A 27,363-nucleotide genomic window follows, 5' to 3' on the forward strand; every position below is an offset into this window, starting at 1 on the left:
GTATAAGGTGAACATTTATTGCAGGGAGGTACACTCCTTAGAATAATCAACCATAGGAGATCAGAAGGGCAGTATTTGCACAGGGAGATAGCTCAGAGTGCAGGAATGCATAGGAAAGGACACAGGGAAAAGGTAACCCCAGGGATGAAGGGAGAGGAGAGTTACTTTATGGGGACTGCAATCAATATCATGAAACAGAATGTGTATGAACTGCTATATGGAAAATGAATTTGCTCTGTAAACTTTCCTCCACATCACAACTCAAAAAAAAAAAAAAAAAGTCATGTAGGTCTCATAATCTATACATGGGCACGTGAACATACATACATACATACATACAGCAGTAAAAGTTTCTTAAAAGATGTTGCCTTTAGTGGAATTGAGAACAACAACAAAAAAACTGTCCTCCAAAATTGTTTATATTTTTAATTTCTTCAAATACACACTCTTTCTTCTGTTTTACATACGTTTGGGAAAATACAAAATCTCTCTCAGATCCTAGGGGAACTCTATCCACCATTAAACTAATCCTGGCCACCACGTCTCAGTTTTTACTTATGCGAAATTCAAAATGTGTTGCTTAACTTCTATCACAAACAGATATGTCAGTTTCTCTATTTTTGAATACTTACCTCAGATGTAACTCATTTCAGAGTCCTTTACCATGTTTCCTTTTTTCTCCTGACAAGCTGTTTGTGAAGCTGAAAATGTCCGAAACATCCACCATCACCTTTGGAGGCAGGAGATCAGTCCCACCCAACAACTCCAATGCTTTGGAAGATGACCTCCCTACTATGGAGCTGCAGGGTCTGGTGCCCCGAGGTGTCAGCCTGCAAGGTAAATAGCACTCCTTAGTATTGGTCAACAAATACCTGTTGGTCACGGACAGTGGGGTGGGCATCCTTTACCTCCATTGAGTGCCTGCAAAAGGTTGCTCCTTCCATCTCTGCTTTTAAGGAAGACCAAACCATTTGCCACTGAGATGACCCTGAATCATGGAGACCTCATGTGAGTCAGAGAAGAATTGTACTCTTTAGGTTTTCAAAGGCTGATTTTTTGGAGGTAGATCACCAGGCTTTTCTTCTAATGTGCCTCCGGGAGGACAAGAACTTCCAACATTTTGGTTAGCAGCTGAGCATGTTAATCATTTGTACCACTCAGGGACACGTATTTATTTATTTATTTATTTAAAAAAGGGGGACTCCAGAAACCTCTTTCAAATAACGAAAGCACCTGAGACCTGGATTCTTATTCCAGTTCTGCCATTTGGTAGCCTTGTTGCCTAAGGCAAATTGCTTTGTCTTATTCCCTCTCCATTATTTCCTCTACAAAACAAATGTGTTGCATGAATTGAGGCCTCTTCCAGTCATACTATTCTATGCTTTGAAGATTTTTCTCTAGCTAGAATACTCCACTTCCAAAATATTGTAGCTGTTTGAGTTGTCTGGCTTGCACCTCCTTTCCTCTCCCTCCTCCATCCATTGCTGTGAATTTCTGAGCTGGTGAGAGGTGAAAGATTCTTGACAGTAATAGAGATGGAAGCCTTCATTTCTCTGTTTCTCTTCGAGCTGCCTGGTAAGCAGGTAAGACAAGATGATTCCCCTGCCCTGGCTTCTGCCTGATCCTGCACAGCCTGACCTCCATGCAGCCTGTCAGCTGTGACAGGGCACAAGTGCCAGCAGTGGTTTGGTGACATAGATGCTGGTCCCTTGGGCCCTGGCAGGGAAATTCAGACTAGCTTCCCTGAGTGTCATCTAGAAGGTAGTGCATTTTGTCACTAGCATGCATGTACCTGTGTAGGACCCAGTTTTGATCCTATGCGTGCTCTGCTGAGTCTAGCAGGAGGAAAACATCCAATTGCTGGGGTTAGTCAGCATGGTTCTGATCACCCTGTGGCTCTGTGGGAAATTCCCCTCACCAGAAAGAGCTCATAGTGAACAACTCTAGGTTGAAATAGCCTTCTTGGCAGCAAGGGTCAAATCAGGAGCAAAAAGAAAGGACACTCTAGATTGCTAACACATCTAGCAAGCCAAAGACCTGCCCACACATTGCAAGAAGTTTCACTATAATACTATCACATCTAGATGATTTGATATCAAATTGTGAAAATAGAGAGATACTCAGTCCACTGCTTCAGGTGCCATCCCAATTGCGTGTATGTGGTGAAAGGGGAGGTTGTCACAGATCAGAAGGGCGTTCTTAGTTGAACAGTACCGTTTGAAGGACCAAGAGGAACCTGTAGCTTTGAACACTTTCTCCCAGCTAAGTACCATGTTCTCTAAAACTGAGTTAAAAGTGACTTGAAGCTAAGGCCTAAACAAAGCAAGCAGTTGATATTCATTTCTTCATTGCCTGTTCTGGGAATAGTTGTTTTATAAAGAATGAAAATATAGTTGGGAAGCACGAAGACATCAAATTACCAAGCAGGTCACCTTGGTGTATTCAGTTTACTTACAAAATCCCTTCTGGCAGAGAAGACCCTGGGCCCAGCAATGGGGGGCCAAAGTGCTGGAAGAATCGGGAAGGAAAAAGAGATAAGGGTAGGGGACACAGCCATCCTAGCCAGGGTGAGTGAGGACAGATGTGAATCTCCACAAAAGGGCATGCAGTGTAGCAGAGGAACCCTCTGGTCCTAAAGTCCAGGTGTCTATCTCACATTTGCCACTTGCTCACCCAGGGACCCAGAACAAGTCATGTGAGGGCCCTAACCCTCAATTTCTCCATCAGAAAAATAGATGCAACACCTAATTCACAGCTTGTCATGATGACACATGAATAGTGCCTGTATCTGATATAAAGGACATGACCAATAAATTGTTCATTGATTCAGAATGTCCAATTATCATAATCTAACAAGATCAGGAAACTACTCAAGTGAAGACTTGTTTCTAAGATGAATATGTACAATCTGTAGCCTTGTAAATCAGAAATCTGAACAAAACATTACCAGTAAGACCTCATAGCTGCCAGAGAACTTGAGTAGGGGGGTCAATTTAAAAACATATGTGGGATTGTTGCTTTTGTTTATTTATTTTTGGAGGCAGGGAGTAGCTTAACTGAATTACTTTGAAAAAAAAAAAAAAGTTATTATCCATTTGACAGTCATAGGTGACATTCTGAGATATTCATTAGAGGCCCTAGCACAGGCAGTGTGAGTATGCAATGGCTATTTGTAGAAAGAATGAACAATCAATCACTGGAGAACTGAATGACTCATCAGCCCTGGAGTCATTATAAGTTTATTATTAATAACAGAGTCTAGATTTTGTAAACATTCATTCATTTAATATTTCTCACACAGATGAGCTAAGTGCTACACTCTATGAGGATTGGGACTCTATCCCCAGGAAGTATAGCATTAAGTCTCAGATGACTATGATAGAAAAAATAAAACACAGCATATGAACTGCCTCAACAAGGAAGTCCCTCTTCTGGTCACTTTATGCTTAGTGATTCTAAAATCATTTGGATATGCAGGTGTTCTGGCATTAAATTGATCAAATTCTTCCCAAGTCACCTCGGCTAGTGGAAAGCATGCTGTTGTTGCTGCTGTCCCTGACTTGTGGTAACTCTATGCACAATAGAACAAAACATATTACTTGGTCCTGTGGCATCCCATGATCTGTTTTGGGTCAGACCATTGTGATTCCTACTTTTCAGAAATAGATCCCTAGGCCTTTCTTCCTAGTCCATCTTAATCTGGAAGCTCCACTGAAACCTGTTCAACATCATAACAATATGCACGCCTCCTCTGATAGATGAGTCATGGCTAAGTCTGAGGTGCATTACTAAAATTGAGCGCCAGTCTTCACAATGGAAGGCAGGAATTCTTCCACAGATCTGTCACTGCCCACAGGAAGGCATAAGCACTCATTTTGAAAGATATCTTCTTGCAGTTCACTCAGCAGCCACTAGTGGCCTCCAAAAGAACACTTCTCCTGGTCATCAACTTGAGGATAATTTGGCTTCTGAAGAAAACAGAGCCCTAAGCCAAACTCCATTTCTTCATTTTTGCCAATGACAGCTCTTCCCTTTACAAGCTCTTCCCCTTGTAAAACTGACTGAGAGCAGAGAGGCAAGAACAGGAAAAGAGGAAAGGTCCAGATTTTTCAGTCTCTGTCAGTAATCTCCACCACTGTATATATAAGAGCCATGTGGCACAGTGAGTAAAGCACTAAGTGGCTAACCAAAAGTTTGGCAGTAGAACCAACCAGCTGCTCTGTGCTTCCATAAAGATTTACAGCCTTGGAAATCCTATGGGACAATTCTACTCTGTCTTATAGGTGTTAGGTCAGAGCAAACTCAAACTACCAACATTTTAGTTAACAGCTTCCTCCGGGTAGGGTCACTCCAAGTCGAGATTGACTTGATAGCAGTGAGTTTGGTTATTTTTTTTCTTTTTTTTTTTTTTTTTACTGTACATGTATGTGGTTTTAAACTGAGTGTGCATAACACTTTTAATTCATGGCTTTGGTGAATTTGTTGAAAATCGTTTTAGTAAAATCTATATTTCAAAATGCGTAAACTCATGGAAGTTTCCTCCCATACAGCACCACAATCTTTAAGAAAAGTTGGAGTTTTCGAGGTTGACACTGAAACCCCAGAATTGCGACTGGTCAAATCAGTAGTAGTGTTTGACATCCTGTGTGGTTTTAGGGATCCTCATGCCTCCATTTGAACTCAATTGCAGCCAAGAAACATACTGAAGAGAATCTCTCAGATGGTTTTGGAATTTGCATTGATGTCTAATGGACTTTTCTGCATGCTCACGTTGTGTTTCTGAAAAATCTCTCTATAGCCTTCCTAGTCTCAAAGGTTATGTTGAGCTGAAAACTGAATGTTCCAAGAGATAACCTTATATTCTTAGGCTGGATTAACTTTGTGTTATTAACAATATGTGATCATTTGCAGCAATAACTGCAATACTTATTCAGCAGATCTGAAGCCATGAATTCAAATTGGAAAGCAAATAAGCTTCTATTAAAACAAAAAAATCAAATATCAAATTCAGGTAGAATTTAGTAGTTTTCAGGCTACTAGAGTCTTGTGCCTTTCTGATCTTTCCCTTTTTCCACCACTCTTCATCAGAACTAAGTAAACTAATTAACCAGTTAATTATCAATCTCCCCTTTGTGCAGAGTAAACTTCTCTGCATTCACAGGCTTTGAAAGGCTAATAAAGGCATCCAATGTCTGATTAAGAAACAATGTTGTACACCTCCAGTCTTTCCTTTCATTCAGTTCATGGAAAAAACATTTATTGGTTGTCCTGTATGTGTCAGGAACTGTGCCAGGCTCTCACTGAGGATACAAAGATGAGTAAGCTGGTCCCTGGCCTCAAGCAACTCTCAGTCTAGTAGACGAAACAGACAAATGAAAAATAACTGCAATTTGGTGTGATAAATATAATAACAGAAATTTGTGCAAAACATGACATAACACAGAAAAGAATGAGTAATGGTATGGGTGGAAGGGGGAAAAGGCGAGAGGGAGGTTTCATGATGAAAGATGTCTTAGGCTGGGTTCTCTAGAGAAGGAAAAACCAGTGAATCTTTAAGAGAGAGAGATTTATCTCAAGGAAATGGCTCAGTTAGTTGTAGAAGCTGGCAAGTCCCAAGTCCACGGGGCAGATATCAGGCTGCAGGCTTCTTCTGACTCATGTTGCTGCAGGGGCTGATGAAACCAAGATGACCAAGCAATACAGTAGGCTGTGGAGGCTGATGAATCCAAGATTGGCAGGGAAGATGGCAGGCTATTGGCTCATAGGCTGTGAAGGCAACAATCCCAAGACTGGCAGGTAATACAGCAGTCAATTTGCCCAAGTCCAAGAACCAGAGGTCAGGTGATGATGAGCCAGATGCAAGATCCAGATTGGAGGAAAAAAAAAAAAAAAAAAAGCCAGAGATCTTTGCCAAGACATTCATATGTATTGGCATCAGGCCACACTTCTGAGGAAACTCCCTTTCAGCTGATTGGCTGCTCATAGCAGATCTTATCATGGGGGTGATTATATTATATCAGATCTCATCATGGGTAATGACTACATCATAATTATTAAATCACTAAGAATTATGGCCCAGCTAAGTTGACACACAACCTTAACCATCACAAAATTACTATTTTTAAAAGCATTTTTTAAAAGCACAACTGAGTTGAGTCTTAAAAAATGAATAGGAATTTTCCAGGCAAACAAGAGTGCAGACAAATGTCACTTCTAACACAAAGGACAGTAAATGCCAAGTCATAAGAACAGAAAAGCAAAGATCTTCCTTCTGGAGAGCAATAGGAGTGGTGTGGCTAGCAGGTGAGAGTAAGAGGTAATCTTAGAAAAATAGACAGGAATGATGCTGACACAGGCCTGAAGACCTTAGCCTTCATTATGCATATAACAGGAGACTTAAGAAGACTGGCAGTTCAAACCCAGCAGCCACTCCTCAGAAGGAAGGTTGGGCAATCTACTTCTGTACTGATACCACCGTGGAAACCCAAGGAGGGGTCCCTATGAGTCAGGTCCAACTCGATGGCAGTGTGTTTGGTTTTTTGGTTTGTGTGAAGGACTTTAAGTTGCAAAATTATGTTTTATAAAAGCAATTCCGGTGGAGAGGAGAAAATGGGGAGGGGGAGCTACATTCGGAGGCTGTCAAGACAGTCCACACAAGAAAAGAAATAGACCAGATGATCGGAAGCCCCTGGAGCAGGTGTTATCTTGTTTTTCTATTCTAGGTTCCTTTCAAGCTGTTGAGCATTTCCTAAATACTTTAGGGTACAAGATATCTTAATAGCAACAGTTAAAAAATACTGCTTAAAGAAAAAAATATCATTCTAATTAATGACATTTTAATATTCTGGACATCTAAAAGAAATGTGAGAAAGAACACATTATCCTGTTGTTCTGTTCACAATAAACAGAATTATTTTTTCATGGATAATATTTATGCCCATAGTTTAGTAATAATATTACCAAAGATTGCATGGAGAATTTAGTTCACCAGGGAATTCCTAGAATATGAACCTAAATATTTAACTTATTTCAAGATTCCATCTGTGACAGGTATAATCATTCTCTGAAGAATATTTTTACAACCTAGGTAGAAAATAATTCACTTTTTTTATATTAGGAACAGGATAAGAACAGAAAGAAGGCAGCTGGTTCATGAGAGATTTTTTTTCCTTAACAGTTCATTTTTTGATGTGTTTGGAATTAGGCTAAATTGTGTCAGGTAGACTTTTTGAAAGCTGTCACTTTGAAAGAATAAGCTGCCAACTTTTCAGCTTCAGTATGTCTACCAAAATAATAATAATAATAATAATTTAACAATGAGCTGCTACATTTTACCAGGAAGTGGACTTAGACAGGGGGAAGAAGCAAATTCATTTCCTGTTTGTGGCAAATGGAACCTGAATGATGAGAAGGCTCTTTCAACCCAAACTGTATCACATTAATTCAATAAACAAAACGAAAATCAATAAGGCAGCTTTAAAAATATTAGAGTGCCCATTATGGGGAAGGGGCACTACTAAGGAAGATGGAAAATAGAAAGAAGTATGTTACTTAGTGATATTGCCTTGGAAACCCAAGGAGGGGTCACTATGCATCGGAGCCGACTCGATGGCACATAACAATATTTTATGACATTTGTAGAGTCCTTGCTATTGCCAGGCATTTTAAGACCATAATACTTTGCTTAATCTGGGTGTTACAGTCCATGAGTAGTGAAGAAAATGTTTAATCTCTGGTATTCAGAGCTTTACTAACTTCTTCAGTATTTGGGGCTGTTGTTAGCTGTTGTTAAGTCAGCCCCAAACTCATGGCTATGCACAACAGCAAAACACTGCCCAATCCTGCACCATTCTCATGAATGATTGTAGATTGGACCATTGCAATCCATAGAGTTTTACTGGTTGATTTAGTGGTTGATTTTAGTTGTTGATTTTTTGGAAGTAGACCACCAAGCTTTTCTTCTCAGTTCATCTTAGTCTGGAAGCTCTGTTGAAACCTGTTCAGCATCATAGCAGCATACAAGCTTACACTGACCCACAGATGATGGCTGTGCATGAGGTACATTGGTTGGGACTCCAATCCAGAACTCCCACATGGAAGACAAGAATTCTACCACTGAACCACCAATGCTAGTATTTGGGGCAGTCCTAATAAATACGTAGACCAATTAGAAGATTACATTTGAGAGAAGGCAACATGGCTGCTATGCCCTTCCCTCCTTCTGCAGAATAAACCAGCCTGCATGTTACCCTTCTATGTGTTTTATGCATTGAACTACAGTCTGGAATGTTATTTCTTTAAATTCTCTACCTCTCGGTGTAGCTTTTAGTCTTCCATATCTTAATCCAGTTCTATTTTTTAAATGAGATATTTGTATTAATTGATTTATTTTAAAGTGGACTGATATCTTAAAAGATTATACAGATAAAATTTGCTGGTAATTGCCTTAGTGTTTCTCCACTTAGAGCACCATTGTGATTTCTTGTAAAATTTTTTTTTTCTTTCTTCTTAAAGGCATTGACTTGTTAGGGTAATATTGCAATAGAGAATGAAAAGATCAATTTGGGAAAAAAACATTTTTTTTTTAAAAGTTCATGCTTAAAATTAAATATTGTCAAAAGCATAATGATATAGGCTACATTATTTTAAAACAAACTCTTCTCATAAATTTGGAAAAAAACATTTTATGTATATTTTTCACTAAGAAACAACTGTAAACCCACAATTATCTCTTTTCATTCAGTTGTTTTCTTTTTATTGGGGGCCAGCGCTCTTGGGCTTTATACTCAAAGAAATTCATTAGCACCCTTTTGCTTACTCTTTCTTATGAACAGTAACAGTAGGTTACAGAAGATTGAGCATTTTTATTTGAACCTGAAATAAAACTGTTGATCTGGGGACCTCATACTATAAAACCCTGTATCACCATCTTAAACAAAATACATGACCCAGACACTGTCATATTTTGAGAATCAAATTGTCTGGAAAATGACATTTAAAGGATTCCTGTGGTTAAGAATCCACTGTTACAGTTTTAAACCCATTGCTATTGTTAATATTCATTGCTATGGTTAAAAACCTACGCCCATAACGACCCCATAGAACACAGTAGAATTGCCCCATAGGGTTTCCAACACTGTAAATTTTTACAGAAGCAGACTGCCTCATCTTTCTACCGTGGAGTGGCTGGTGGGTTTGAACTGTCACACTTTGGTTAGCAGCCAAATGTTTTAACCACTATACCACCAGAGCTCCTAAAAAAATAAAATAAAATAAATGTAACAAACCATTTTAAATTCACTAATCAACTCCAAACTCTGAATTGTTAGGCACTGGGTTTGTGCAAAGTGAAGAATGCCATAGTTGCATATTTCTATGGCATTTTACACATTACCCAGGCATAGTGATAAAGCAATTAAGACATGATCTCATCCTCCAAGAGCTTACAGTCCAATAGATAAAATCACCTACATAAAGATAATACAATGTAGTATATGGTAATATGCTTTAAAAGAAAAAGAAGGAAAGAAAGAAGGAAGGAAGGAATGAAATAAAGAAATATGTACTCTGGGAATTGAGAGAAGAAAAAGATTCTATCTTCTGGTAGAAATTCAGGAAAGGAAAGTAAGCCCATATGGTCAGAAGATAGTGGGTGTGGAAGGATAAGCCTGTGTGGTGAGGGCTGGAAGACTGCTCCTACAACCTTCACAGAGACATTCCTTACCTTGAAGTCTTCCTCTTACTCAGATTCCAGCTTTCTGCCATGTTCTCTCAGATACCTGACTGGTCAACTCGTCTACTCCAGGTGTCTGGCCAAATGCTCAGTGCTATTATTATTACAATGAGTGCTATCATTTATAGAGTATGTACCATGTGTCAGGCCTGATACAGCACTTGATGCATTTCCTCACTTAAACCCCATACAAAATCCATTTTGCAATGAGAGCTAGAACTATCATAGGTACCAAAGAAATGCTTGAGTGTTCCTCTCCAGTTTTATTTTTCCCTGGAGTCAAAACTATTTGAAAGGCAAACCATAAAGCTAATATATTCACTTTTAGGGGCAAATCATCATCAGAAAGAGAGGAGGGGTAAGTATTGGGAGTGTTCTAGAAACAGCACATTTTATTCCCCATGGAAGACTGGACTCCCCAGTCTATCACCTGGAACACTGAAAAAGGCTTTTGAATATGTATATATATATATATATATATATAGAGAGAGAGAGAGAGAGAGAGAGAGAGAGAGAGAGAGTTTGTGTGAGTGGAGCAAGTGCCCTGGAGGCAGGATGCAGTAAGCCAGCCCCAGAACCAACAAAAGGCAGGAGTTTATGTGCATGGAGGGAGTACCCCTGGGACGGCTGGGTAAGCGAGCAGGGTGGGGTAGACCAGGAAATGCAGTCTGGAACAGCTAAGGGAGACAAAGTTTTCTGTCACTTTGTCGTACTGTGGTTGCTTGAGTGTTGCTGTGAGGTTGGAGGCTGTGTCACTGGTGTTTCAAATGGCAGCAGGGTTTCCCATGGTGGACAGGTTTCAGCAGAGCTTCCAGAGTAAGACAGACTTAGAAAAAGGAAGAAACCATCCACTTCTCAAAGAATTGGCCAGTGAAAACCTTATGAATAGCAGTGAAACACTGTCTGATATATTACTGGAATACTTTATGAATAGCCCTGAAACATCGTGTGAAAGAGTGCCAGAAGATGAGGCCCTCAGGTAGGAAGGCACTTAAGATACAACTGGAGAGGAGTTGTCTCCTCAGTGTAGATCCAATCTTAATGATGTGGCTAAAGTAAAGCTTTCAGGACCACCATTTGCTGATGGGGGACATCTCAAGATGAGCAGAAACAGCTGCAAGCATCCATTAATCATCAGATGATGGAATGTACAAAGTATGAATCTAGGAAAATAGGAAGTTGTAAAAAATGAAATGAAACACATAAAGATCGATATCCTAGGCATTAGTGAGCTGAAATGGACTGGTTTCAACCATTTTGAATCAGACAACCATATGATCTACTATGCTGGGAGTGACAAATTGAAGAGGAATGATGTGACATTCATCATCACAAAGAATGTATCAAGCTGAATCCTGAAGTACAATGCTGTCAGTGATAGGATAATACCCACATACCTACAAGGAAGACCAGTCAATACTATTATTATTCAAATTTACACACCAAACATCCAAGCCAAAGATGAGGAAATTGAAAATTTTTTACCAACTTCTGCTGTCTGAAATTGACCAAACATGCGATTAAGATGTGCTAATTATCACTGGTGATTGGAATGCAAATGATGGAAACAAAGAATTACTGGTAGTTGGAAAATATGGTCTTAGTGATAGAAATGACACTGGGGATTGCATGATAGAATTTTGCAAGACTGACAACTTATTCATTGCAAATACATTTTTTCAACAACACAAACAGCAGCTATACAAGTGGACTGCACCAGATGGAGTACACAGGAATCAGATGGACTACATCTGTAGCAAGAGGCAATGGAGAAGCTCAATATCTTCAGCCAAAACAAGGCCAGGAGTTGATTGTGGAACAGACCATCAGCTGCTCATATACAAATTCAAGTTGAAGCTGAAGACAATTAAAACTAGTCCATGATAGTTAAAATATGAACTTAATTATATCCCACCTGAATTTAGAGACCATCTAAAGAATAGATCTGATGCATTGAACACCAGTGACTGAAAACCAGAGCAATTGTGGGAATGACATCAAGAGCATCACCCATGAAGAAAACAAAGGTCATTCAAAAGACAGGAAAGGAAGAAAAGACCAAAATGGATGTCAGATGAGACTCTGAAACTTGCCCTTGAATGGAGAGTAGCTATAGCAAATGGAAGAATTGAAAGGATAAAAGAGCTGAACAGAAGATTTCAAAGAACAGCTTGAGAAGACAAAGTCAATTATTCTCATGAAATGTGCAGACATGGAGTTAGAAAACCAAAAAGAAAGAATACACTCAACATTTCTCAAGCTGAAAGAACTGAGGAAAAAAATTCAGCCTTGAGTTGCAATATGGAAAGATTCCATGGGCAATATTTTGAATGATGCAGGAAACATCAAAAGAAGATGGATGCAATACACAGAGTCGCTATACCAAAAATAATTGGTAGATGATCATCCATTTCAGGAGATAGTATGTGATCAAGAACCAATGGTATTAAAAGAAGAAGTTGAAGCTTCACTGAAGGGATTTTCAAAAAACAAGGCTCCAGGAATTGATGGAATACCCACTGAGATGTTTCAACAAATAGAGTCACTCACTTGACTAAGCCAAGAGATTTGGAAGACAGCTACCTGGCCAACTGACTGGAAGAAATACATATTTGTACCCATTCCAAAGAAAGGTGATCCCACAGAATGTGGAAATTATCAAACAATATCATTAATATCCACACAAGTAAAATCTTACTGAAGATAATTCAAAAATTGTTGCAGCAGTACATTGATAGAGAACTTCCAAAAATGCAAACTGGATTCAGAAGGGGACGTGGAGCAAGGGATATCATTGCTGATGTTAGATGGATCTTGGCTCAAAGCAGAGAATACCAGAAAGATGTTTACTTCTGTTTTATTGACTATGCAAAAGCATTTGACTATGTGGATCATGACAAATTATGGATAACATTAAGAATGGGAATTCCAGAACACTTAATTGTACTCATGAGGAACCTATACATAGACCAGGAGGCTGTCATTTGCACACCACTAGGGAATATTGCATGGCTTCAAATCAGGAAGGAAGTGTGTCAGGGTTGTATCCTTTCACCATACTTATTCAACCTGTATGATGAGCAAATAATCTGAGAAGCTGGATTATATGAAGAACATGGCATCAGGATTAGAGGAAGGCTTATTAACAACCTGTGATGTGCAACAACATGACTTTGCTTGCTGAAAGGGAGGATGATTTGGAGCATTTGCTGATGAAGATTAGGGACTGCAGTCTGCAGTATCTGCAGTATGGATTACATCCTAATATAAAGAAAACAAAAGTCCTCACAACGGGGCCAATAAGCAGCATCACGGTGAATGGAGAAAAGATTGAAGTTGTCAAAGACTTCATATTACTTAGTTCTATCATCAACGCCAATAGATGCAACAGTCAAGACATTAAAAAATGTATTGCATTGGGCAAATCTGTTGCAAAAGACCTCTTTCAAGTGTTGAAGAGCAAAGATATCTCCTTGGAGACTAAGATGTGCCTAACCCAAACCATGGTATTATCAATCACCTCATATGCATGTGAGAACTAGACAATGAATAAGGAAGAGTGAAGAATATTTGAGGCTTTTGAGTTGTGGTGTTGGCACAGAATGCTGAAAGTACCGTGGACTGCTAAAAGAACAAATCTGTGCTAGAAGAGGTATGCAGGAATGGATCGTGAAGTTGGCACAGGACCAGGTTGTGTTTTGTTCTGTTTTGCAGAGAGTCACTATGAATCAGAGATGATTGGACAGCACATAACACACACACACACACACACACACATATACCAAAAATAAACAAACTCACTGCCATCAAGTCATTTCTGACTCTAGTGATCCCCATTGGGTTTCTGAGGCTGTAAATCTTTACAGAAGTAGATCGCCCAGTCTTCCTTCTGAAGAGCAGCAGGTGGATTTCAACAGCTGATCTTCCAGTTAGCAGTCAAGTACCTTATCCACTATGCCACCAGAGCTCCTTTATGTGTGTGTATGTTAGTGTGTATTCTTTCATTGGTAGGCGCAATGAAGAATCTAAAACAACAAACTGACACAATTTTACATTTACATACACATATCTACATACATAGGGTCTAAATTTAGAAGTCCTAAGTGGTGCAGTGCAGACAGTTTGTGCTTGATTACTAACCTGAAAGTTGGTGCTTTGAATCCACCCAGCATCACTGAGGAAGAAATGTGAAAAATTAAAGTTGAAATTAAAATTAAAGTACAGACTCCTTAACATGTCTATCAAGCTTGTATGAGTGGGCTCCACTCTACTTTTCCACTGTGGCTTCTCCTACTACACCACAGCCAACCAATCATCTTCCAATTTCTTAAACATACTATGTCCTCTCTTGCCTCTGCCTTCAAACATGTTTTCCTCACTGTATGAAATATTCCTCCCCACCTCCCTTTCCACATGGATAACTTATTCATTTTTAGGACCACAGCTTATTCCTCACTTCCTCTAGAAAGTTTCTTTGATCCTTCCCAGTCTCAGTGAGGAACCACCAATCCCTTATTTGTAACCTATAGTTTATCAGTATTTATTGCCCTGCACTATTCACTTTTTACTACCTACTACTGTACATTTAACTAGCTTGTATTTATTAGGCAGTGATGCAATAGGTAAGCATTCAGCTGCTAAATGAAAGGTAAGCTATTTGAACCTACTGGTGGCTTGGCAGTAGAAAAGAACTGGCTATCTGTTCCTGTAAAGATTATAGTTGTGGAAACCCTATGGGGCAGTTCTACTCTGTCACATGGGGTCACTGTGTGTTGGAATCAACTCAACAGCACACAACAATGTACCCATGTCTTACATGACAACATAAAATAGCATACTCACAAAATTCATGGAGGACAGGAAGCAAGAGAGGATATTAATATATTGAATATAGACATAGAGTCTAAATTTAACTTAAAGGCATTATTAACCAAATTCAGTAAGATAAAATGAAATATTAGGTGCTAAATAGTGATATAGCCATGGAAACCCAAGAAGGGGTTGCTATGAGTCGGATCCAACTCGATGGCAGTGAGTTTTTTTGGGTTTTAGTTAAACTAGAGCTAAGCGGAAAAATCAATTACATGAATAACAAACCAAACCCATGGCCGTCAGGTCAATTCCAACTCATAGTGACCCTATAGGACAGAGTAGAACTGCCCCAGTGAGTGTCCAAGGCTGTAATCTTTATGAAAACAGACTGTTTAATCTTACTCCCATTGATTGGTTGGTGAGTTCATACTGCCTACCTTTAGGTTAACAGCTGAGCACTTTAAACAATGGTGCCAGATGTGGCTAACTAGCACCACGAGTGAGTGATTTGTAGCATCTGAACTGAATTTTAATCCATTATAGGTAGTAATGATATCAGAATGTATTTTCAAGGGTTTGACTTACCAAATACTTAGTATAAGAGTATCCAAACCACTAATATCATCTTGGGATGAAATAATAAAAATTATACTACTTATTTTGAAAGAAGTGATGTGCTCATTGTTTTTTATTGGAACAACTACAACCTAGTAATGTACCTAATTCTGGGAAGTACATTTCAAGAGAAGTTGACAAAAGGAATGTATTCCAGAACAGAGTAATGAGTAAAAGCTTCTGAAATCATTTCTTAAAGAATAGTTGAGGAAATGGAGATTCTTTTACTTAGAGGAATCATGACAACAGCCTTTGAATATCTAAAGAGTTCCAGATGAAAAGAAGAGAAAATATATTCTGTATTTATCCAGAAGTCAGAACCAGGATCCGTCGATAGAAAAATTATAGAAACGCCAATGTCAATTCATTTTAAACAGATTTTTCAAATAATTAGCGTTGCTTGAAAATGGGACAGTTCTCCCTGTGAGGTACTGAGTTTTCTGTTCAGATGGAGGCTAGAATCTCAAGTACTAAAGCTTTCAAGGAGATATATCATGTAGCAGATAGAAGGTATACCAGATGGTCCAGACACATTATATTAGTATATTCCTTGCATTTTTGTTGTTGTTGTTATGTGCCATCAAATCGGACCCGACTCATAGCGACCCCTCCTTGGGTTTCTGAGGCAGTATCACTACAGAAGTAGATTGCCCCATCTTCCTTCTGAGGAGTGGCTGGTGGGTTTGAACCGCCAGCCTTCTGGTTAGCAGTCAAGTGCTTTAGACACTATGTTACCATTAGTGCTGATGAATGGAAAATTGATTGAATCTCTTTCGGAAGACCTACATTTTTCAGACTTTTTTAAAAAAAAAAAACTTTATTAAAAGACCTTGTGCTAAGAAAGAACACCATATGAGTTGATTACTAAGGTCTTTTTCATCTGTGATGTTTATGATTCTCCAGTCTTTCCTATGGTGGTTTAACACTGGGGACTGTGACCTTAATAAGGCCAGGGAACTTAGAAGAAAGGCAGTTTGGAAGAGAGAGCTAGAAAATTAAGCATATTCAGCCCACAGCATAATGGAAAGAAAGTGCCCTTCAGGGGGCCATGTGCTACGACAGGAATCTGAGATGAGGTAAAAATAAAACTGTAGCACACTTTTACTGTTTGCAGTAATGTTGCACTCAAAAGAACCCACTGAGCAGCACGCTATGTGCATATCCAGAGAGCTAGAAGGAAACCTATGGCCCCAGTAGGTATCAGACATAGTGTGACCCATTGCATCATTGTGTCACTTAATCTTATAGACAAAAGTTCTCAAGGTATTTGTATTGTCATTTAAAAACTGAGAAGACTCCAATTCTGAGAGATAACACCCCTTACATAAGTAACTATGACACCTGGATTCAAACTCAAAATTGCCTGAACTTTTAATTTATCAAGAGTGTTTCAGGGGCTTTTAGACTTTAGAACTTTAGAAAAAGCCTAACATCTCAGTTTTGTCTCTAGGGGTAAAAAAGAGGAGGGTGGAGCCAAGGGTACTAGGCATTCTACACAGAATTCCTGTGAAGAAGCAAAGGAAGTCATTGAAGTACTGCAGGGAGATACCTTAGAATGGGTACAGGCTCAGCAGCCTATACTTTCCACACACTGTTTACAACCATGAGAGCAAACCATGCAGCAGGCAGGTGGTGAAAAAGAGAGGGAAGGCAAGGGACCAGCATATCTCCACCCCAGCTTCCTCTCCCCTAGTACCCCTTTAGAACTTCAAACCAAGAAAAACCAAACTCATTGACATCAAGTCTATTTGACTCATAGAAACCCCTCCCTGGGTTTCCGAGGTAGTATCATTACCGAAGTAGATTGCCCAATCTTTCTTCTGAGGAGTGGCTGGTGGATTTGAACCACCAGCCTTCTGGTTAGCAGTCAAATGCCAAACACACACAGAAATCTGTTTTTAGACTAGATTTTCTAAAGTTCAGTAGCTGGGTAGTTAGAACTACCTTCACATTCAGTGATCTCAGATAGTCTCTATGCTAGTTTGTAAAATAAATGTTGTTGTTGTTATGTGCCATCAAGTCGGACCCGACCCATAGCGACCCCTCCTTGGGTTTCCGAGGTAGTATTACTACGGAAGTAGATTGCCCAACCTTCCTTCCGAAGAGTGGCTGGTGGGCTTGAACTGCCAGCCTTCTGGTTAGCAGTCAAGTGCCTTAGGCACTATGCTACCAGAGCTCCTAAAATAAATGTTAGCACTCACAATTTATGAATGAGAAAATGAGTTTAAATAACTTATCCAGGATTGTAATCTTTAGTAAAGCACACTGCCACAGCCACATCTTTCTTCTGCAGAGCAGCAGGTAGGCTCAAATCACTGACCTTTCCACTTAACAGCCATGCACCTAACCACTGCACCACTGGGCCTCTTTGTGTATAATTGACATATATACTCTTGATTCCAGAAATCAGAGGAAAACAATGTGGATTGTGGGGCCAAGCAAATTGAAGTGTAGATTGGTTTTGTAAATTGGTCATTTAGTAGGTAGGGAAACATGAGACTTTGCATCTGTAAAATGGAAACATAGAACACAGAATTGTTAGGGTCCTTTCTCCAGACCTATCCCCTTAGCTTCCTACCTTTGAGTGACCAGTTCTACTTTCAGAATTATAGAAAAGGGGATTGCTTGACCCTTGCTTAGTTAAGAAGAGAATTTTGGATTAATGCTCAACTTTCTGTTTAGAACAACCCTTTGAAACTTTGTCAGATATGATTCTTCTCTTTTAAAAGATAAGAAAATAACAGTGGAGATTTCCTAACTTATCCCTACACAGTGAGGCAGTGGTCACAATGGGAAACATCAGATATAAAGTAATCAACATAAGCCTAATAATCTAGAGAGAAGAACTTTAATCCTAGCTTTTCTGTGTCTAGATCTATAAGATGCTGCTGCTGTTGTTGTCATCTGCCATCAAGTTGGCCACCAACCCATTGTGATCCCATGAACAACAGAACAAAATGCTGCCAGTACTGCACCATCCTCATGGCCAGTTACAGATTGGATCATTGTGATCCATAGGGTTTTCATTGACTAATTTTCAGAAATAGATCACCAGGCCTTTTTTCCTAGACCATCTTAGTCAGGAAGCTCCACTGAAATCTGTTCAGCATCACAGCAATACACAAAACACAATTGACAGACAGATAGTGGCTGCACATGAAGTCCATTAGCCAGAAAACGAATTTGGGTCTCCTACATGGAAGGTGAGAAGTCTACTACCAAACCACCAATGTCCTTGATCTATAAGATAGACTTCATAAATATTGCTCCATCTCCTCAAGTTGAGTGCCCTGTGATCTGGAATGACATCACAGATGGAAAAAAGTCTGAGAGACTCCTATTCAAAAGCAATAATGTCACATGAGACTGACTCTCAAGTTGACTGATGATATCCTGTATAGAGTTATATTGCTGCCATATTTCTTCAATAAAAGTAATCTTGTTTTCTGAACTTGCATTTAATCAAATTTAACAGGTCCCCTCTATTGTTTTCTTTGTGCATAGACTATCTGAATGTCACAAGTGTTCACCTGTTCAAGGAGAAATGGGACACCAATAAGGTGGACCACCACACTGACAAGTATGAAAACAACAAGTTGATCGTACGTCGAGGACAGACTTTCTACATCCAGGTTGACTTCAATCGTCCATATGACCCCAGAAGGGATCTTTTCAGGGTGGAGTATGTCATTGGTGAGTACCACATGTGAACTGGAGTCATGGTACCATGGGTCATGTAGCAGAGAGGAGTGGGTATAGTTGCATTTGCATTATTTCTCAGAATTGTAGATTAACTTTGGCTGGAGCTGGTATTATAAAATGATCCCGTATCACTCTATGCTCTAAACTGAGTCTGTTTAATGCTAAAACATTAATCATTTGGGTCTACCCAGGCAAAAATCCAGTATAAATAAAAGTGAATGCAATTAGTACACACTCTTGGTGAAGTAAGTTATTTTCCCCCAAACTAATAGATTTGGCATCATATAGTTGTGACCTTTGATTTATCACCTCTGCCTCATGATGAGTGAATGAATGAGCCTCATGATTTAATCTCAGATAGTCTCTATGCTAGTCTGTAAAATAAACGTTAGTGTTCACAATTTATGAATGAAGAAATGAGTTTAAATAACTTGTCCAGGATTGTAATCTTTAGTAACGCACAATGCCAGGCTCATATGATGAAAATATTTGTAAGTTATAGCATGCTATCTCCATATGAGCATTTCCCAAACTTTGTTCTTCTCTAATCTAGTTCCATGAGATGCTCCATAAAAAATTAGTTGTCTAATAATTCAGTAAATAATTTGTACTCTACCTGCTCCTGACAATTCAAAATGTATGATAGATTTAAAGATTCTATTTAACTTTGTTTGGTCTTGTTATGTTGTTATGTGTCATCGAGTCAGCCCTGACTCATAGCGACCCCTCCTTGGGTTTCCAAGGCAGTATCACTACGGAAGTAGGATTGCCCAACCTTCCTTCCGAGGAGTGGCTGGTGGGTTTGAACCACCAGCCTACTGGTTAGCAGTCAAGTGCCTTAGCCACTACGCTACCAGAGCTCCCTTGTTTGGTCTAGTGTTTCTCAAATTCATGTGATTATGGAACCCTTTTATTAAGTTACAATGATTAATATTTGACACATTTAGGTAAACCTTCCTCAAGGAATTTACAAAAGTTGTAATTAAGCATACACAAAAAAGTAAGGGTGGTTCAATATCAGTAAGTCTGACCACAGAATTCCATACATGAATACATGGAGAAAAACTAGACAATAGTCACTAGAAAGGTACATGATAAAAGTCAACAGTCATTTAAGAAAAACAAAAATGGAAGAAAACTGTTCAATTATATAAAGATGATTCACCTCAAACTAATAGATTTTAGTATCCTAAGTGGTAAAATATTTCCAATCACCTCGTATGCAAGTGAGAGCTGGACAATGAATAAGGAAGACTGAAAAAGAGTTGATGCTTTTGAGTTGTGGTGCTGGCGAAAAATGCTGAAAGTACCATGCACTGCTAAAAGAACTAACAGATCTGTCCTGGAGGAAGTGCAGCCAGAATGCTCCTTGGAAGCAAGAATGGCCAGACTTTGTCTCACCTATTTTGGTCATGTTGTCAGAAGGGACCATTTCCTGGAGAAGGATGTCATGCTTGGTAGGGTGGAGGGTCGACGAAAGAGGGGGAAGCCTTCAACGAGATGGATTGACACAGTGGCTGCGATGATGGGCTCAAGTATAGCAGGGATTGTGGGGCTGGCGTGGGATCCGGCAGTGTTTCGTTCTGCTGTACATGGAGTCGCTATGAGTCGGAAACGACTCGACGGCACTTAACAACAACAACAAGTGGTAAAAAAGTTAATCATTTTAATAAAAATCAGAAATTATCCAGGAACATTTGCTATCATCATTCCTTTTCTTTTCTTTTTTAAAGCATTGAATTAAAGGCTTTAATAAATGAACAATATAAGATATGAGAGAAATAACTACTATCAAAACTTACTGCCATTGGGTCAATTCCAACTCATAGCAACCTCCACTGGGTCTCTGAAGCTATAAACCTCTACAGAAGTAGATTTCCCCATCTTCCTTCCACAGACCAGCTGGTGGGTTTGAACTGTTGCCCTTCTGGTTAGCAGCCAAATCCCTTCTCCACTATGCCACCAGAGCTCCTTAATAACTGCTCTAAACACTGGAAAATAAGAAGTAAAACTATATACAGCTGTGTTAGTCAAGGTTGCGTTTCAACTTGGCTGGGCCATGGTTCTGAGTGCTTGGCAGCCATATGCAGTTATTCCCCATGATGAGATTGTAATCACCTCCGTGGTGGAATCAGCTGTAAAGAGCTAAGTGGTTGCCTTCAAGGTATGGCCTGCTTCCAGTATATATGGAGAAACTTTGTGGAATGTCTCTAGCTTTTTGACAATTTTTGGACAACGAGTGGCCTGCTGTGTTGTCTGCTGATCTCGAGATTGTGCCTGGACTTGAACCAGTGGTCTGCAGTGTTTTCTGCTGCTCGCGGGATTGTGCCATTTTACCTTTCAATCTTGGGTTTGTCAGCTTCAGTAGTCAGCAGCTGCATTAGTCAGAAGAAGCTTTTAGCTTGCCCCAGTGGGCCTGGAACAAAAGGTAGAGCTCAAGACCAAGGTCAAGGAGCCTCCACCTGGTCCCTAGAGCTGGCACTCTGAACTCAGACTCCTAGCCTCCTAAGCTGTAAGAGAATAAATTCCTGTTTGTTAAAGTCATCCACTTGTGGTATTTCTGCTATAGAAGCACTGGTGGTGGTGTTGTTATTTGCCATCAAATCGGACCCGACTCACAGCGACCCCTCCTTGGGTTTCCGAGGCAGTATCACTACGGAAGTAGATTGCCCCATCTTCCTTCCAAGGAGTGACTAGAGAATCAAAACAAGAGCTATTTTGCTAATGCTGTGATTGTATATCTAGAAAACCCAACAGATTAAAGGAAAAAAGCACTACCTGTTAGCAACATTACCGCTCTGGTGGTGTAGTGCCTAAGACATTTGACTGCTAACCAGAAGGCTGGGGGTTCAAACTCACCAGATCTCCTTGGAAGGAAGGTTGGGCAATCTGCTTCCATAGTGATACTGCCTCGGAAACCCAAGGAGGGGTCAATATGAGTCAGATCTGACTCCACAGCAATGGTTCGTTTCTTTATTAGCAACATTAGTAGTTATCTAGTGCTGCTACAATAGAAATACTACAAATGATGCTTTAAGAAATACAAGTTTATTTTTTTTCACAATTTAAGAGGCTAGAAGTCTGAATTCAGGGTCTTGGGTCTCAGGGAAAGTCTTTTCTCTCAGCTCTGGAGAAAAGTCCTTGTCTCTTTGAGCTTTTGGTTTTGGTGATCTTCACGTGGCTTGGCATTTCTCTTCCCCACCTTTGCTTGCTCTATTGCTTTTCAAACTCCTTTATATCTCAAAAGAGATTGACTTAGAACACCCCTTACACTAATACTGCCTCATTAACAAAACAAAGAAAACACATTCCCAAATGGGACTATAACCAAAGGTATAACCAAAAACTCACTGCTGTCAATTCTCATTTATAGTGACCCTAGAGGACAGAGTAGAAATGCCTCACAGGATTTCCAAGGCTATACTGGCAGTCCTCAGATTACAAATGAATCCCATTCCTAAATTTGTCTTTAAGTCGAATTTGTATTTAAGTAGGAACTATTAAGTATGGTTACTATCTAATGTCAATCAAACATTTGTCTTGGTATATAGTATACAGTGTCAGTGGCATCATTACCAGAGATTGAGGGGTGTGGATCGTACCAGGTGACACTGTCAGAAGGGGTGACACCAAAATGATTGTCTATAAAATTTTTATGGAGTGTTTCAGCAGAAATTTTAGTAATATTTATAAAATTATCACTGTGATCAGCCCTGATGACACAGTGGTTAATATGTTCAGCTACTAACCAAAAAGTCAGGAACTGGAATCCACCAGCCATGCCAAAGGATAAAGATGTGGCCATCTGCTCTATAAACATATACAGCCTTGGAAACCTTGTAAGGTAGTTCTACACTGTCTTACAGGGTCATTGTGAGTCAGAATTGACTCTGTGGCAATGAGTTAGGTTTTGGGTGGGTAGTTAGTTATAACAACAAAATCATTTTTTGTAAGCCCAGTTTACATGTATCAGTATATCAACAAGGCTAAAACTCTATGCTAATTTACTTTTTGAACCTTCTAATGCACTCCAATTAGTTGTGCTGTTGTTAAGTGAGTCGAATCATCTCTGATTCATAGCGACCCTATATACAATAGAATGAAACACTGCCCGGTCCTGTGGCAGTCTCACAATCCTTGCTATACCTGAGCCCATTGTTGCAGCCGCTATATCAATCCATTTCATTGAGGAGCTTCCCCTTTTTCACTGACCCTCCATTGCACCAAGTATGATATCCTTCTCCAGGGAATAGTCCCTTCTGACAACATGACCAAAGTAGGTGAGATAAAGTCTGTCCATTCTTGCTTCCAAGGAGCATTCCAGCTGCATTTCTTCCAGGACACATTTGTTAGTTCTTCTGGCAGTCCATGGTACACTGCCTTTATTACCCAATTACAATGATATTTTGTATCACATGGTTTCATCTGCATGTGCTATTGATTTTGCTGCTGCTATTTTTATTTTTAAAAATATATTCAATTGAGTTTTGATGAAAGTTTACATGGCAAGTTAGGTTCTCATTTGACAATTTCCACATAAATTGTTCAGTGATATTACCCACTGCCATCAAATCATTCCAACTCATATAGATCCCCATTCAGTTTCCAAGGGAGTATATTGCCTTATCTTCCTTCAATGGAGTAGCTGGTGAATTTGAACCACTGACCTTCTGGTTAGGAGCCAAATGCCTTACCCATTTATCCCAATCTCTTAACATTATCTTTCATTGTATTCAGTTTGTTTCCTTTCTACTACTCTAGTTTCCCTGCCCCCTTATCTCCTCATCTTTGCTTTTGAGTAAGTGTTGACCTTTTGGTCTCATACTGATGATTTTTAAGTAGAGCAAAAATCTTTTTTTTTTTTTTTTTCTAATTGTGATTTGGGTGAAAGTTTACAGAGTAAATTCACTTTCCATACAGCAGTTCACATACACTTTATCTCATGACATTGACTACAATTTACCACAATGCAACAGCTCCCCTCCCACTTTCTCCTGATAGTTACCTCTTCCCTGTGTCCACCCCTCCTGCCCTCTAAGCTGTTTCCCTGTGCATAAACAGCCCTTCTTTTGACCATGATTGTTCTCTCCAAGGAGTGTATCTACCTCATACATGCTCAACTCATATGCCTATCTTTTGTTCGGCTGGAAGCCACAGGAGTGAGCTCAATTCCAGACCTGAAGGAGCTAAGGACCATAGTTTCTATGGTTCCACCATGCTCTATCAGACCAGTAAACCTGGTCCCACCTTTATTTTTCCAAATGATTTTGAGTTTTGTACCACATTACTCTCCCTCCCTATCCAGAATCTCCTACATAGATCTCCCTCTGAGTGGTTGACAGTGGTAGCCGGGCACCATCTAATTCTTCTGGTCTCATAGTCATATAGGCTGTGGATCACATGGTGTACCAGTGGCTAGGACTAATTGTTTCCATGAATTTTGGTTTTCTTCATTCTTCTTTGTTCTGAATGAGGAGAGACCCATCATTGCATCTAGATGGCTGCTTGCAAGCTTTTAAGATCCCAGTGGCTACTCACCAAAGTAGGAGGCAGAACAATGTTTTGTGTAGTATGTTATGCCAATTGAGCTTGATGTCCCCTGTGACTATGGTCCCAAGCCCACCGGTCAACTACTTGGTCCCTCTGGATAGCTGGCTGTGACCAAGAAGTGACTACAACCTTGTCTCTTGTCAGATAGTAGAGCACATATCTTATGGGTAATACTCTTTATTCTGTGTGCCATTATGCTATTTAGATAAAAGGTGATCTTAGAGGACAGGCCCAGTTCTATGTTTAGAGAATGTCTTGGGTGATAATTTTAAGTAGTCCTCTGTTCTCTACTGTTTTGGTTTGTCTATCTTTTTTTTTTTTTTTTTCAATAAGCATTTGAATTCCACTCCCTATTTTTCTCCTGTTCTATCCAGGACTAACTATTGTGATTCTAGTTGGAACAATCAGTGGTTGTAGCCAGGAACCATCTAGTTCCTCCAGTCTCAGGGAGATGAGGTTGTGGCTCGTGTAGACTTCCCTCTTCTCTTAGCTTTTGGTTACCTTTTTACTGTTTTACTCCTGGTGAGTAAAGACCTGTAGTTATGTCTTAGATGGTTGCTCATAAGCTTTTAAGACCCCAGATTCTACTTACTTGAGTAGGATGCAGATAATGATATTTGTGAACCATGTTATGCCTATTGACTGAGTTGTCCTATGAGAATATGGTCCTAAGCCTTTACACGCAGAACACCAAGTTTGGAAGGTGTTTGATTACATCTGAGGAATATCCCTATTTCTGTTTTCAATGAATATGTGTACCTTCAGCCACATATTTTTATTTATACATATCTATATGCTGATGTTTTTTACAGTTGCTGATTTTATCAAGTTTTCTGGTATTTTGCTACAATATTTTGTAGATTACCACTTCTTTCTCCTGCAAAATGGCTGATGGATTTGAACTGTTGACCTTTTGGTTAGCAGCTGAGTACTTAACTACTGTACCACCAAGACTGTATAAAGGTTAGGGTTTGTAACACATTTTTTGAAGACATAATTAAATTCAAGACATAGTATTAATAAAAAAAAGCATTGGAAGATAGCTAGATGATAAATACGTAGAAATCAGTAGTTGTTTTTCTAACACTAATCTCCTAAAGATGATCAAAAGAAAGAAAATATTTCACATATAATAATAATCGAAACTATATATGACTAATGTTAAAAAACATAATTAGATAAAATCTTAATAAAAGACTTGAGAAACCAATGAAAAGGCATATATGGTTTTCAATATGAAGTCTCAAAATTTTTATTATAAGGTTTCACAAAATTAATATGTAAATTTAATGCATCACCAATAAGGATCTCAATGGATTTTTTAAAAAAGGTGGGGAGGGCTAGGATAAAATAATCATTAAGTTTATTTGAAAAAATATGCACCTGACAATAACCAAGAAAACTCTACAAAAAAATAATAGAAAATATTCTATCAGAACAAGCTATCAGCATAAAACATATAGTAGGAACAGAATAGAGAATCTAGAAATAGATGTCAACGTATAGGATGAATTAATATGGTTGTTGATTTAATGGTGTAAGAATAGTATATGTTTTTAATTTGTTTATTTTTAAATAAATGATGCTGGAACAACTGACTCTCCAACAGAAAGAAAATAATTGACCCTCATCTTGTGTGATGTATAATACTAAATTCAAATGGAATAAATATTTGTCTAAAAAATAAAACTCTAAACACAATTTTGTGAGAACATTTAACCTAAGTCTAGAAATTTTGAAATTGTCAAAGAATGACTGAATGTATATATGTGTGCACGTATTTGTATATACATATGTAAAATACCAGAAATGACCAAAATATAAGTATGTGATTCAACACACCTCAAAGTCTATAGACAAAAGATAAATCTGGAAGAATATTCAATATGTTGATAACAGATAAAATGTTAACATAGAAACCAAAGGGAAAAAGTCTAATACAAATTGATAACACAAAGACAAACAATAGGAAATATGCAAAACATATGAGGAGATAATTCACAAAGAGAAAACCAAATGGTCAATAATCATGAAGATAAACTTAAATTTATTAGTAATCTAGGTTAGTAAATTAAAGTAATATCTATTGTTGTTGTTGTTGTTATGTGCCATCCAGTTGGCCCCGACTCATAGCGACCCCTCCTTGGGTTTCCGAGGCAGTATCACTACGGAAGTAGGATTGCCCAACCTTCCTTCCTTAGAGTGGCAAAAATTTGAAAAATACTGTAACACCTTATATATTGTTTTTAGAAATGTGCAATTTTATAACCTTTTTGCAAAACGATTTGGCAATGTCTACTAATATTAAAAATATATATGCCCTTTGCCCTAGCAATTCCTTTCTTAAAAATTTATACCAAAGATATTAAAAATCTGGTTTGTAAAGATTTTAACTGCAGCATTGTTTATAATGACAAAAATAAAAACTAAAAATGAGACAAACATCTCTCAATAGTGGAATGGCTGAATTTACTGTGGTATATAAAGCATTCTTTATTATAGATTTTTTTATTGTGATTTGAGTGAAACTTTACAAAGCAAAATCATTTTTCATACAACAGTTCATACACATGTTGTTTCATGACATTGATTGCAATCCTCATAATATAAAAATTCTCTTCCTACTTCCTCCCTATGGTTACCTTTTCCCTGAGTCCTTCTTTTCTATGCATTCCTGCCCTCTGAGCTGTCTCCTTGTGCAAATACTGCCCTTCTGATCTCCCATGGCTGATTGTTCTAAGGAGTGTACCTATCTGGTGTAAATGTTCACCTTATATGCCTGTCTATTGTTTGGATGGAATCCATGGGAGTGAGTGCAATTACAGCCCCAAGGGTGGCTAAGGACCATAGTCTCAGGGGTTTCACCAGTCTCTGTAAGACCAGTATTTTTTCCCATAAAGTATTCTTATTAAAAAATAAGATTAGACCTATGCCAGATGACTTCAAGAAAG

The 27,363-nt window shown here is 38.8% G+C and overlaps 1 protein-coding gene across 1 annotated transcript in view; it reads left to right on the forward strand.

Annotated features, from left to right (window-relative positions):
- The first annotated feature begins 701 nt into the window (after nt 1-701).
- Nucleotides 702-27,363, forward strand: part of F13A1 (coagulation factor XIII A chain) — a 275,410-nt gene continuing 248,748 nt past the window's right edge. The window contains exons 1-2 of the mRNA XM_007935344.2: nt 702-837; nt 18,665-18,853. Coding sequence (XP_007933535.1) covers nt 708-837; nt 18,665-18,853 — 319 coding nt within the window. The 5' untranslated portion in view covers nt 702-707. The remainder of the gene's footprint in view (nt 838-18,664; nt 18,854-27,363) is intronic.

The sequence above is a fragment of the Orycteropus afer genome, unplaced genomic scaffold (assembly GCF_000298275.1).
Source record: "Orycteropus afer afer isolate SDZICR_OR568_19922 unplaced genomic scaffold, OryAfe1.0 scaffold00027, whole genome shotgun sequence".
Taxonomy (NCBI): Eukaryota; Metazoa; Chordata; class Mammalia; order Tubulidentata; family Orycteropodidae; genus Orycteropus; species Orycteropus afer.